Source organism: Alligator mississippiensis, chromosome 1 (assembly GCF_030867095.1).
Source record: "Alligator mississippiensis isolate rAllMis1 chromosome 1, rAllMis1, whole genome shotgun sequence".
Lineage (NCBI taxonomy): Eukaryota > Metazoa > Chordata > Crocodylia > Alligatoridae > Alligator > Alligator mississippiensis.
Window position 1 is genome coordinate 6,096,466 of NC_081824.1, and position 13,651 is coordinate 6,110,116.

General features: G+C 44.6%; 1 protein-coding gene across 9 annotated transcripts in view; it reads left to right on the plus strand.

The window, feature by feature from the left end:
- Positions 1-13,651, plus strand: part of HMBOX1 (homeobox containing 1) — a 153,555-nt gene that overhangs the window by 58,387 nt on the left and 81,517 nt on the right. For 2 of the 9 annotated variants that reach the window (XM_019483816.2, XM_014610236.3), the window contains exon 2: positions 7,365-7,448. The exons of the other annotated variants lie outside the window; for them this stretch is intronic. In XM_019483816.2, coding sequence (XP_019339361.1) covers positions 7,426-7,448 — 23 coding nt within the window. In that variant the 5' untranslated portion in view covers positions 7,365-7,425. The remainder of the gene's footprint in view (positions 1-7,364; positions 7,449-13,651) is intronic. 9 annotated transcript variants of the gene reach the window in all.

Genomic DNA, 13,651 nt, shown 5'->3' on the forward strand with positions numbered 1-13,651 from the left:
CCCTGTTTACATATCCTGATGCTGGAGGGCTGGGATATGCTCCTCACAGCCCCAGGGAAGTTTGGTTTCCTATGTTGACATTCTAGAGCCATCGCTGGTGATGCCAGGTCCACTTGTCAATGTAAATCTGCTGTTCTTGTCTGCTCTTCCTGTGCCAGACATGGCTGGGGTTCACAACACTTGCATCTTTCAAAAGTTGTCTCTGCCCTGACAAGTCAGCATGCAGCACAATTGAATTTCCTGTTCAAGATCTACTGCCACAGAAACTGCTGCTGAAATACCTTCTTCAGGTCCATTGCACTGCCATGCTAAGAGCGCAAACGGAGCAGGAGCAGCTCATCCACCTGTACTGGAACCATGGGTTTGGCACCACTTTGGAAAGAACAGAAATGAACATGCAGAACTGCATAACCGTTCCTCGAGTGGCCCTGGGATAGGAGAGAAACCTCTGCTGAACGTGTGTAACTATAGCGGTAGCACACGCAGCTGTGTGGATGTGGGTGGTATATGGTGCAGTGCTCTGCACTGTAGACTTACCCTTCCCACGTTGGCATGTGCTATCAAGTGTCATCAGGCCCTGACATTAACGGAGAGCTCTGTGTCCTTTTGTAATAAATGTATATAATAGTCTTAGTCAACAAGTGTCCACATCACAGAACTGGCAGGGCAGTTAATACTAATTGGTGCCTTTGGCAGACTCAGCAGAAAGGCAAGAATAAAATGAGTCATTGAGGCTCCACTTTCAGGAAGGGGCCAACTCCGCACTGTAGTGTAATCCTTGTCGTAGTCTTAGCCCAGCTGATCAGCACCCAGGCTAGCCCAGCCCAGGTGTGAGCAGCTGCCCTTCAGAGCCGTACCGAGTTATTTTGTCCTCGTTGGTCGGTGCATTTCCCCTGGAGTTGCTATGAATTATGGGGGCATATCCCATGGTTCCTTGCACTGCAGTGACCTGAACTGCTGTTTTTCTCTGAATTGCAGGAGGGTTTGCCTGTACTCATTATGTGGGGAAATTGTGGAAAGGCAATGGAGGACTATTGGTTAGCCTGGGTTCTCGCTGCAAAGTGGGTGAGCTGCCAACCAGAGCGAAAGTAGAATCTGGGTTCCTGCCCACTCCCCCAGCTGCGCCAGGTAGCCCATGTTGAAAACAGCATTAAATAGGCATGGGGAACACCAAGGAAGAGTCTGGGTTATCAAAGGCTTAAGGACCCCCCTCCAGCCTGCTTTACCAGTGCTTAAAACGCTTCCACTGGTGATGTTTTACTGGGAATGGAAATAGGAAGAATGGAGCCGATTTTCCTTTAACGGACCAAACGATGAGTCCTTTACTGAGGTCAAGGTGCATCTCACTAAAGTAGAGACATTTTTTAAGTTAGGGGACTTTGGAGGTTTTGGAGGGTTCTGTGGAAAAATGATAATACTAAAACCAGGTCTGCCATAGCTTAGCAGAATACTTTTCTATTCCCTCGGCTCCTGACGCAGAAGTCCTTCTATGCTCGTTCCTCATTTAGTGCTCACTTTTGGCTATAGTAGACAGAGGATTGGTAACACATGTGAAGTCATTATATGACCGAAGTAACGCAGGTTGGCTGAAGAGGATATTGGCACTCCTGAAAGAGTGGAAAGTCACATCTTAGATGTCTTAATGGATCTTCAGCTCTTTCCGGAGACTCTAGTAACTGCAGCAACCAGCGCTGTTTCTGTCACTTCAGCTATGAGTTAGCAGCCTTTTCTTTAGGAAGGAGCATTAGCAAGCCTCTGCATCCTGTTCACCTTCACCTCCCACCCACCACTTGACTGATGCTTGAGAAATGTTTGGTACAGGAGAAACCTGGCCTGGACAGTGAGATTCTCTGGAAAATCAAACTTCTAACAGTCATTATGTAGCTTTCAGGCCCTCCCCACTCTTCTTTAGGGTGTCAGGCATATAGCTCATGGGCTGGATCCAGCCTGCAGTCTTGATGGGGGAGCTTCCTGCAGCTGCAGCCAAGGGTCTGCCATGCCAAGCTTCTTCCTGCGATGCTGCTGGGGCTCCTGTGCCATGGCTCTTACCAGCTTGGCTACCAAGCACCTGGGTGACAGCAGCAGCGCGGGAGCCCTAGCAGCACCGTGAAAAGCCTGGCACCGTGGTTTGTTCCTACAGAGGCAGCCAACGGACTGGCATCAGTGGAGGAGAGTGGGGGATGTCTACGAGCCAACCCTGCAACAAGTTTGGCACCCCTGGGATAAAGTAATTTGTGCCTTTGTCACTTTGAAGTTAGATTATTGTCTTCCATGTGGGACTAAAGTTTACGATCATCCCCAAATTGCCCCTAGCCATACCTGAGTTAGACCTATAAAGCACTTTACTGACCGTCTTCTGGCTATGTGAAAAACAGCTTTCCTCGCCATGTTGATGCCATGAGTGATGAAACTGGATGATGAATTTAAATGACCATCCCCGAGGGGTAACTGGGAGGGGCTAGTGGCAGGGAATTATTAGCAAAAGCGCTCTCAGCCCTGCAGCTTCTTTCCCAGAAACCAAAGTTTTGCACCTTCAGGTCCATATTCCAATGCTTATCTATTTTCAATCGTCCTATTTTGGGAAAGTTGGCTGAGTGGACTGTCATATAGCTTGTGAGCTTTCTCAGTTCGGTTTGATGGTGAGACTTTCATATTCTGGAAGCCAGTTCTACTTTTGTACATGTCCCCAAACCACCAGATGAGCCTGTCTTTTTAAAATAAATATAGCACATGGACTTTTCAAGGTACCGTGCAAACGTTAGTCAGTCTGAACCTCTCCTAAGAATAAAGAACTCTTGTTGTGCCTTTCTCTGCTAAATTAAAGAACTGATATCTGGAAGCTGAAGCCAGATGAATTCAAATGAGAAGTTAGGTGCAAATTTCTAACAGAGAGCGTGATTAACTATGAAAAAAAGTGATGGATTCTCCATCTCTTGATGTCTTCTGATCAGTGCTGGACAGCTTTCTGGAAGATATGTTTTAGCCAAATAAAAGTTCTGCTTTAGTCAAATACACATTTTTAGGCTCAATGAGGGTTAGTAGGGGAAATTTAACAGCCTGTTTTTAGACGGAGACCAGGCTCAATGACCTCACAGTCGCAGCTGGCTTTAAACTATAAATCCATGACATTCAATCTCTTGGGTTATCTCAGTTTTGAGAGGAAGGACTCCTCTATGACTGGTGCGCAGGACTGTGAATCCAATTATTTGGGTTTTGCTTCTAGTTTGCAAAACAAAATTCAGCACTGCAGTACCGGGGGTGATTTGCACCAGGCGGATTTAACAACTTTCTTATGGGGAATCAACTGGAGGTCTTCAGCACCACAGCACAGACCTGCACCACTTGAGCCGAAGGAGTCCTTTCATCAATCAGAAGAGCACCCTCCGAGGCAGATATAGTGCCCGTCCGACCACTGGCATTGCACAGGGTGGCCCTAAGCCATAACTTAGATTCTCTTCCTCAGTCACCTTCTGTAAATCATCTAAAATTTGCCTGCCTCACAAAGACAGACTCTTAATTCATTGTTTTTGAAACCCTGTTAAGTTCCTCTGATGGAAGGCATAAGAGGAACACGCAGAAGTTGTATTTTTCACCACTGTGACTCACTGGAAAGAAATCTGAAATATTAATCTCTTGTCCAAATAAAGTGCTATTGGTGCAATCTTTGCCAAGAAACTTCCTCCTTGCTACCGCCAGTGGTGGTGGGGCAGGGTGAGCTGTACTTCACCACATCTAATTGCATCCAGGGAGAAATGGAGAAACCTGAAGTGGTTCCCAAGAACATATTAGAAAACCTGAACTAAAATGAGAATGATTTCATGTCGAGTGAGACAAATGCAGAGTTGATACTCCAATGCTTCACACATCCACTTGTCCTTGGCACAGAGAAAATGAGATTTTTAATATCTGAAAAACAGATTGCCACGAAGACTCATCCATTGTAAATTTAAGCTGCCTCTATAGCAACTTAAGCTGGAGACAGGCTTGTTCATTACGTTCGATTCTACAATTGCGGCCACGATTTCCATATTAATATTGAATTCTTTTATTATCCCTACTAGAAACTGGACGGGTTGCCAGTTGTATGTTTTCCCTGTGTTATTAACAGGTAATTTATTTAATAATGCGAAGAGGGCAAAGGTTTGTGAGTTTTTACTTGCATATCAGCCGTAGATTACAGCGACACCTGTTTTTGCTGCTATTGTTAAACCTGGTTCAGCATATTAGTTTATAATAAAAAGAATGGTATCAATGGGCTGTTTGAGAAGTTTGATGGCTGAAGTCATATTCTTTAGGTTGCACGATCTGGCTAAAATGATGTTTCGGTTGTTTCCCTTCTGACGATTAATCGGATCGGAAAGATCCTTGACATGTCCCCTTCACAATTTCTCTGTGCTCACGTGAACTTTAGACCAACCATCCTTTGGGCAGGGAGAACCAGCTGTGACCCTGTCTAGTGGCTGTTGGCTCTGCTCTGCAAGCAGCTAAAGGAAGAATTTATTTCCCTTGCATTTTTTCCTATGTAGCCTTTGCTTTTGCAATTACAGCTGCCTGGAGGACTGTCAGGTCTACCCTATACTTCGCTCCTGTGTCTGTGACTACCAGCAATCTCCTCCTGAATATCCCACCAGCCACCACAGCTTTTATCCCAGCAAAACCCTAATACCTCCCAAAGCCTTTTCTTTCCCTTTCCGTTTCCACTGAATCTCTGTTATTGCCCTCACCACCCCGGTTCACAAGCTCAGCATCCTCTGAAGCACTTCCTTCCTTTTCCATTCTCAATTCACACCCATGCACCAAACTCCCCGAACTGATTTATAATGTACTGGAAATCTTTACCATCCTGTCCTTTCTAGGAGTCCTGTTACTGCCTCCTCCAGATTTGTTCCCTTTATCTTATGCAGCCCCAAGTCCACTTCTTAACATTGTTTCACGATCATCAGTTTGATCTTCTGTTTTCTTCAGGCCTTCTTCCAAGCTCTCATCCTAGAAGGAGGCATGAGAACTAGAGTCCTAAGATGCTTGTCACTAGATACTGTGTCCTTCAGAAAGTTTGTATATATTTAAGGCTATCATTTATTTTTGTTCAACACAAAAAAAACCCTGCTTTGGTTTTCAAAGACAAAATCTGGCAACCAGTCAACAATATGATCTCATTGCTTTTGCGACTGTAGTTTTTTAATGCAGTCGAGTTTTAACTGGGAAGTGTTTTGCTGCAGAACTGTTTCTGGAGGGAAGATTTTGGGGGGGCTGGCTGCAGGAAATCCCTGGGGTCTGTCTTTTCCTATCTCTCAGTGATTTAACAGTGTCACGACTGGTGTCCTAGGCAGTAGAAAGAGATGGGAGAATTCACAGAAGTTTAGGGCAGGAAGGGACCTCGTGAGCTCATCAGATCCAGCTCCCCAATTGAGGACAATGCCAGGGTTATGCATGGCATCTCAAGAAATGGTTTAGGATATGCCCACCTGATCCTAAGGGCTGAAACAAAGCAGTGTCCCTTTCCCCTCTCCCTTAAATCCCTTCTCATCGGGAATGGGGAGTCCAGCATTGCTGCTTATTGCACTGGAAGGTTTGCCATCGTTTGCCAGCAGTGTAGTCCTGATTCATGCGATTCTGCGTCCCTGGGTATTCGAGTGTTTTCCTACTGATAATTCTAGTTCTAGTAATGCATATTATAGGAAGGCAAATCCTCAGCGGTATGTCGTACAACTAATTTTTTCCATAGTCTGCCTAACTGTGATGACCTGCCTTCCACTTTTCCGCTGGTTGATTACCTTTGCAGTGCTTTCAATCTATGTCAGTCTGGGGAGAAAGACACCAGCAATGGTAGCTAAAGAAAGCATTAGGTCATTCATTTTCCTAATATTTAGTGCCTACTTTAGAACCACTTGCAAATGACATGAACTAACTAACTCTTCTGCAACTGCTGCAAGGTATTTGGTGACTGCAATTAGTCTTATTTCTTAAGTGGTAATAACCTCTCTCTTCCTAAATGGAGGCTCAGTTTATAAGACACACATAGCCCCAGATATCAGCTTTCTCACAAGAGTGCTTGCTGTGTACCTTAACGTATTTGTTTGATTATATAAGGAGATGGATTTGTTACAGATTATCCAGAGAGCAACACTTAATGTTTCCAGATTTAAAATATATTCTCACAGAGAGCATTCAGCTGGTCAGCCTTCCTAGCTCTGTAAGCTCTCCATTTATAATATGAGTCATTGCAATATGCATGGTGTTGACATGTGAAGAATTATGTCCCAGATGTAAAGACAAAGGGTGCCTTAAAATCGATGGCAAAGCTCTGCCTGAAGACAAAGGGAAGAAGGTTGGGCCCTAGCAGTGCTTCAGATGGAACAACTGAAAGGTGGCACAGGAGAAGTTAGAGGCTCACAGACAGGCTTTCCTAACTGGGACCCCAATAATGGCTGCATCCATGTTAATCCTGTCTCAGGGCAGAGGGATCAGGGGTCAGCCACTTTTTGCAACGGCGAGCTGAATTAACGCAGCTGGCCCTACGGTGGGCTGCCATTTGCGACCCCGCTACCACTTCTGTTGGCATCGATTCGGGCCAGATACAGTCTCTCCACAGGCCAGATCCAACCCATGGGCCCCAGCTCACTGGCCCTTGTGCTAGGTGACCTCTTATGGTCCCTTCCTGCACTCGGTTTCTTTGCTTTCTGTTCTGAAAATGAGCACAGCATTGCACAGTATTTCGAAGTGCAGATCACTACTCACTTGGCGGGGCTTTTACAAGGTTCTCTCTCACAGCAGGCTTTTGCTTTTGAAGTGGGAAGTCAATAAATTGGATATAAGGAAAATTTTCTTTATGATTTGAGTGACCAGGTTCTGGAACAGACTCCCCCAGAGGTGGCACAGTCACCTACCCTGCAGATCTTCAAAAAATGACTGGATGCGCACCTTGCTACGGTCATCTGACCCCAGCAATTTTTCCTGCCCAAGCGCAGGATGATCTCGAGGGGTCCCTTCTAGCTCCTAACATCTCTGAATATGTCCCCAGTGTGTGCAGTGTACAGTTGCAGTTCAGCCCCCGCTGACCAGCAGAGCTTATAGTCTAGGACAGGCAGGAAGGTTGGGGTACTGTACTTCATGAGACAGTGCACTGATCTTGTTTTAGTAGGGCTGTTTTTTTTGGGAACCAACATATATGTACTGGTTAGGAATTTCCATTATCATCCTGGCTGCATCTCTCTAGTAGATGTGTTGTAAAAGCCCGGCTAGGCTTGTATAAGGTTACCCAGCGCAGCGCTATCCAAATGTTATTGTCAGTAGCCAGATAATAAAATAAACCTTTGTTTTTTTGGGAGTGATAACTGTCTTTTTCTAAATTGTCTCTGTTACAGAATGGTAAATAACACCGAAGACCCCCACGAGGCTTTCTGACTTTCCCTCCCCATGTAAAGTATGCTCAGAACCTTTCCAGTAGTGTAAGTACCACATCAGCCAGTCACGCCAGCGAAGCGCAGACTTCACATTTCTGTTGTCCAGTTTCAAGAGAGCAGAGGAGTGGTAACAGCAGTGGTCAGCAGGATGCCCACCTGCAGAGCGGCAGCGTTTTGGCGCTTGCCAGTCTCTCACTGCTGGAAATACCGACCCTGATTCTCCTTGGGGTGGGTTTATGCTGTTATAACTCCAGTGACTACTTTGTGACTCCTGGTTTTGCATCGTTTTAAGAAGGAGGAGAATCATGATGCCTGTTATTTTTAGAGATTACAACATCAGCATCAGGCACTGGAAATCCCACGTCTCCCAGGCATAATGGTTAAATCTCCATGCTGGGCAAGAAAGTTTTATGCCCTTCCCGTGAGTTAGTAGAAGGGGATGGAGAAACCATATGGGTGGTGATATATAAGAAAAGGGAAAAAGCCTACAGCAGTTTCCATTAGAAGTGAAATAATTGCTTGCACCAGTCTTTAGTGGGAATGTCTCCTATGTTTTTGCCTTCTTGTTTTTCGGCTTTTTAAAGATAATTGTAAAGGCAGTACAAAAATCTATGTCCTTATGCTGCTGCGTGTCTCAGCTTTGCTGTCTCTTTGGCTGTGATGCAACATTTAGATCTGAATTCAAACTACCTCAGAAATCAAGGGTCTTTTAAACCCAGGGTTTACATTTGGCCCCCAGTTTATATGCTTTTGCATGTTTTTCATTGGAGCAAACTGGTTTATTGGGGAAGCAGGAAAGAGAACGAACTCAGTTTAAAGATTGAAGTTTGCCATGTCTGAAACAGGAGTGGGAAATCCTCTGCCGCAGAACAGGGAGAAAGAAGCAGGACTGAAAGCTTTTTTGCTGTTAATGTGGGAGAACCACTTTGAGGGATAAGATTATGGTTGCCTTAGTCATATCCAGGGATCCTGGTTTTCTCTGATTTAGAATAGTCCCCAGTTGTAAATGTAACCCAAAATCCACATTTTTCTATAATTAAAATGAAACACCACTAAAATATATATAACTATCTATCTGTCTGTATAAATCTATATATAGAGAGAGAGAGATAGCTATAGATAGATAGATAGTAGTATTTCATTTTAATCACAGAAAAATATGGATTTTGGGTTACTTTTTTTAATCTGGAAAGTGGGTTTGTTTTTTTTTTCATCAAAGAAAACCAAGATCCCTGGTCCTACCTATATAATATGAATACTGGTATAGTCACACACCGCTGCTGCTGAGGCTCACAGCAGGAGTAACAGTTGAGATGTTTGTTGTACTATGGCTGATTGTCAAGTAATCCACCACCGTGATTCAAAGAGGCCCTTGGGTGTAGCCATCAGATGGTTGTTTTCAGCTGCAACTGGATTTGAACAACCCATGTAGACTTGAAAGGCTCCTTATCCCACTACTGGTCCCTGGAGCCTCCCCATCTTCTCTGCTCCTCACTGGAAATAGTTTAGATTTATTTCAGCATTAAATTAGCCACCCTTTAAAAATTGTGAGGGCCGAGTTCTCAACAGGAAAGAAACCTGGATGGAATGCGGTATCCTTTTGCTCTCATTATTATACCCATAAATTTGGAAGCTGCAGAGTGACTGGTGATTTTAGAGATCCTTGGTATGCTTTTATAGGAACAAGGACAGCTCTGGCTGTCAGTTTTAACTCTGAATCAGATCTTAATGAAAGGTCAATGCATGCCTTTTACATTTTGGTTATTGGTACCACTGGCCTGTCTACATTTCAGTTCCATTTTGCCTCTGAGCCCTGCTACATGTTCAAATTAAAGCTGGATAGAAACCAGCTATAGAATTGTTATACATTTTCAAGCACTAACTTTATAGCTGGTTGGCTCTTTTTATGGCTGGATATAGTCATTTTTATTGCATGATAATTACTTTGCATGTGTGGCCCATCTAAATTAATTGCAGGATTAACCAGTTCATTGTGTGATCTTTACTCTGCACTTCTGGCTGGTCTTCTTTTGCACATGTGACTGGTTTAAATTTATTGTGCGATCGACCAGTTAATTGCATAGTATATGTAACGTGTAGCAGGGGCATTTAACTTCTCGTAGTTTCAGTTGGATTCACTTGAATTCAGCTGGAGTCTGTGGGATTTAGCTGTCTTCCCAAATTGTTGTGGAGTCTTGCTATCTTCTACACCAAAAATGATTACTTTTCAGTTGGTTCATATATGTTGGTACGTGCTGTTAAAAAAAAGTTCCTTGGGTTGTATGTGCCTTATGGGGCAAGGGCAGGGGCAGGGGATGTTGACTGAGTAAAATAAGGCTGAAACTATTTGAAGAGGTAATATTTGGCTGCAGGAAGTGCACTGTGTTGCCCCAGTTAAGATATATGGTATACAGTTTGTTATAAGTATAACTGGTATAAAGTTTATCTATCTATCTATCTATCTATCTATCTATCTATCTATCTATCTATCTATCTATCTATCTATCTATCTATCTATCTATCTATCTATCATTGCTATTCTCAGATGAGATTAATTTTTAAAGGAATGAATTGGTTTATCAAGTAAATGATAGGGGAGAAGAAAAGGTAAAGCCATAAAACAATAACGGTAGAAACTTCCCCTCCATCTGACCAGTTGTGAAATCATGACCCATTTTATGTGCGGCCACGTGAGAAGCCTATGGAAGGAAGGGAGGGAGGAACAAAGCAGGAAAGAGAGAGAAAGAGAAAAGGAGGAGGGAAGCAGCTCTCAAATCCACTGCAAACAAAAAGACCAAAAAAAAACCCAAACGGAGGTTCAATTTGTAATTCTTTTTGATCAGTCTGCAGCACAGGAGAGAGCGCTGCCAGAAGGGCAGGGAGTTCGAATCTAACTTAGCACAGGACTTGGTGCTTGGTATAACTCAGCTTTGAGTCCCAGAGAATCAGCTTACAGCTCTGAGACGAGCTCCTTCCTCGGTCCGGGAAGCCCCTTCTAGTCCAAGGTCCCTGCGTTCCCTCTGCGGCCTAAGGTAGATGAATTCTCTGTTCCAGTTTCTCTATCTGTACATTGCAGAGGATTATCTACTCACAAGATTGCTACAGATTCAGTTAATGTGTAAGGCAGTGACATATGATCATAAACGTCTGCGTTCATTGCATGTTTCAAGCCGCATCCCAAAATGTGACTTATGGCCTGATAAGATCAGATCGTTTCAGCACCACCTCTTCCAGAGAATATGGGACAGGCCAGCGCTGACAGGTTGAGAGTGGAGACCCGTGTGGGTCACGGATGGCTCTAACCTTCCTGGGAGAAGGCAACTTGGGTGTCACGTATTCTTGCGACTTGAGAGGGAGGCTGATCTAACTACACTAGACACTTCTGGTTGCGTATGGTTGTCTAGTAATGTCAGGGCCGTGGCTTTTTTATGACAATAAAAGCCCAAATGTAGCTGAAGTTCGACAACTAAAAGTGGTTTTGCCTCTGTAGTTTGTGTGATTCAGGGAAATGGTATATGCCGTACTGGCCTGCTTTTGCCAATGCAAGCTGCACCTGCTCAGTGATGCTTTGCCAGTAATGTTTTACCAGTAGCCCCTGTGTAGTAAAGAGAAGTCCTTATCTTGGAAGTAAAGCATAAGATAGGAGGCTTATATTGTGTGTGTGCGCCTGTTATATAGGCTCTTTGTTGCTGTTTCTCTGATACTTTGTTCTCATGACTAAATGGGCATCATTTGTTTAAGAAGGCTATTGATCAATACTGCCAATCATGGGTTACAAAGGGAGGCATCAAGGGTGTTTAAACCCCAGTCAGGTCTGCTGGGGAGGGAAGGGGGGGATAAGTGGTTTTGTACACATACATGTCCATATAGTTGGGTCCCAGACTAAGTTTGTGTTCCTGCCACTTTGCTGTGTGAGGTTTGACAAGCCATTTTAGTCTCTCTCTGCCTCAGTTTCCCCATCTGTGAAGGAGCATTGATTGTGCTGCCCTGCCTTGCAGGAGCACTATAAACAGAAGTAGGTTACGAACGGCAACGTGTTCAGATTTGATGGTAATGGGGCCAGTAAGTGCCTAATGAACGATCCTAGTCTGAGACGGGGAAAGAAGCAGCTGATCTGAAGGGATGAACTGGGAGAAACCGGAAGTGGGGCAGTGATTCAGCTAGCCACCATACCCCTGACACCTGTAAAAGTAAAGCTTACCTGTCCAGTACCTGGATGGACTGTCACTTCCTGTCCCTGGCATGGTGGCTCAGTTTCCCCATTTAACTTGAGAAAAATGCTTTATTGCTTTGCATTGATTGGACCCTTTGTGTAACTTGTGAGTGCGAGTCCTGTCGCCCTGTGTCAGGGGACTCCTGGGTCTTTTTGTCCCTTTCCAGCCCTGAGTTGTTCTTTGTGGAAGGGGTTTAGCCATTACTCGGTACACGACTCTTTTTATCTTGATCTCGGGGTTTGCCCCTGAGTTTTGGCTCTGCATGTGGTCACAGTCCTGCCCTGCATTATCACAGCTATCACAGTTCTGCCCTGCACTCAGCCATCCTCGCTGCTCTTTGCTCTCTCCTTCGCGTCATAGCCACAGTTTTAGTTCCTTCTAATGGCTGCAAGATAATTATGCTAGTGGAAACCCTATTTATTTTACTGATGGGGAACCTGAATAGCAGGGAGATGTAAAAGCATCCGTCAGAGGTGCCACTCCAACTCAGGGCTTCCTCGCTCCCAGTCCTATGCCTAGCCAAAAGCAAGCCCTCATTTTTAAGACTTTTGATTAGGAAAATAGCAGTCATGTCGCGGTTTTCTCTGTAAAATGGAGCATAAAGTGTCCCCATTTGACAAGCGGGAGGAAGGTAAGACACACAAGTCAAGCTATCCGTCGAGGTCGATGCAGTGAGTCAGTGCGAACCCAGGTCTGCTTCCTGCCAGCCAGCCCGTATCCACTGGACCACTCTTGATCAAGCTCTGGGTTTTTGCTAAAGCTTTCTCAGAAACTTGAGGACTCTTAAAGGAGCGATGTGTTGATATTCCACTCTCAACTTGTGTGCTGTAATTTGTGTAGCGGTGAGTATTTGATTACGTTGGATTTATTTTCAGAAGTTTCAGGCTGCTCTTATTAACTGTCACCATTTTGATCGAAAGCGTATGGCAGCGTTCTGCATTCATAAGGCAGTGTTTTGCATTCATCAACCGAACCAGTGAGGCTTGAGCTCAGTAGATCAGTTTGAAGTCTGATTTCGCTGCTCGGTGATGTTAGGTTTTGTTTCCCTGGGACGAGAGCAGGCGTTAGAAGTGCTACATTTTGTTTGTGCATCAAGATGAACAGGAGTTGAGTCCTCTTTGAAAATCAGAAGGAAGAGAAGTGACAGCAGAAGCTAATTATGCTAACATACGGGTAGGGATGGCTCTATGTTCATTGACATGATGAGCACTTAAGACCTGATTTTTTCCTCTCTTGAGCGCTGGTATAACTCTGCAGAAGATGCTGGAGTTGCTACTGATCAACATAAGTGTTGCCTAGAAGAGAGCTGGTGTCTTAATTTTCTCTGGCGCCCCAGAAGTCTCAGCACTGACGATGCTTCAAAAGAGGCATTACTTAATAGAGTGCAAAGGATTCGGGGGCGTATCTGTGGTGCACAGCTGCCTTCTGTGCAGGCTGGAAAGAAAATTGGAAATGCATGTGAAGTGGGAATGAAATGGGTGGAAACTTGTGTTTGTTGATGGTCAGAGTCCAGTGTCCCCTAAAGGTTGTGCCCTCTGTGTGATCATCAAATTGTTTCTAAGGTTTCTCCTATCTGCAGGTAGATGGAGAGCAGGCGTTGAGCTGGTACAAGTGGATATTAGTTCAGAGGAGCAGGCAGTGGTGTTTATGGTATGCTCTGTGGAGTGATCATAGCTTTGAAGGGAATTTCAACGTTTTCACTGAGTTCTCTGCCAGCATCAGCTGAAGCAACTGGTAGCTTGGGAAAGACGAAAGGGGAGAGAAGCAAGAGCCTAGGGCAGGGAAGCCTCATCTGGATAACTAGGGTCACAGAGAAAAAATGTGGGGGGGGGGACATTTTGTATAGCATAAAATGTTGCTAAAAATTGACAAAGGAGGAAGAATAGCCTTTCATTCTGAATCACTGGTTGAACTGTAACCCAGGTTGGTTATGAGAGCATGTCTCTGCAGTGGCTTATGTGAATCAAGTTGTTTGGTCTCAGTCCAGTTGGATAAATATACCATGTCACCACCGTGAAAAGCAGCATCTGCTGA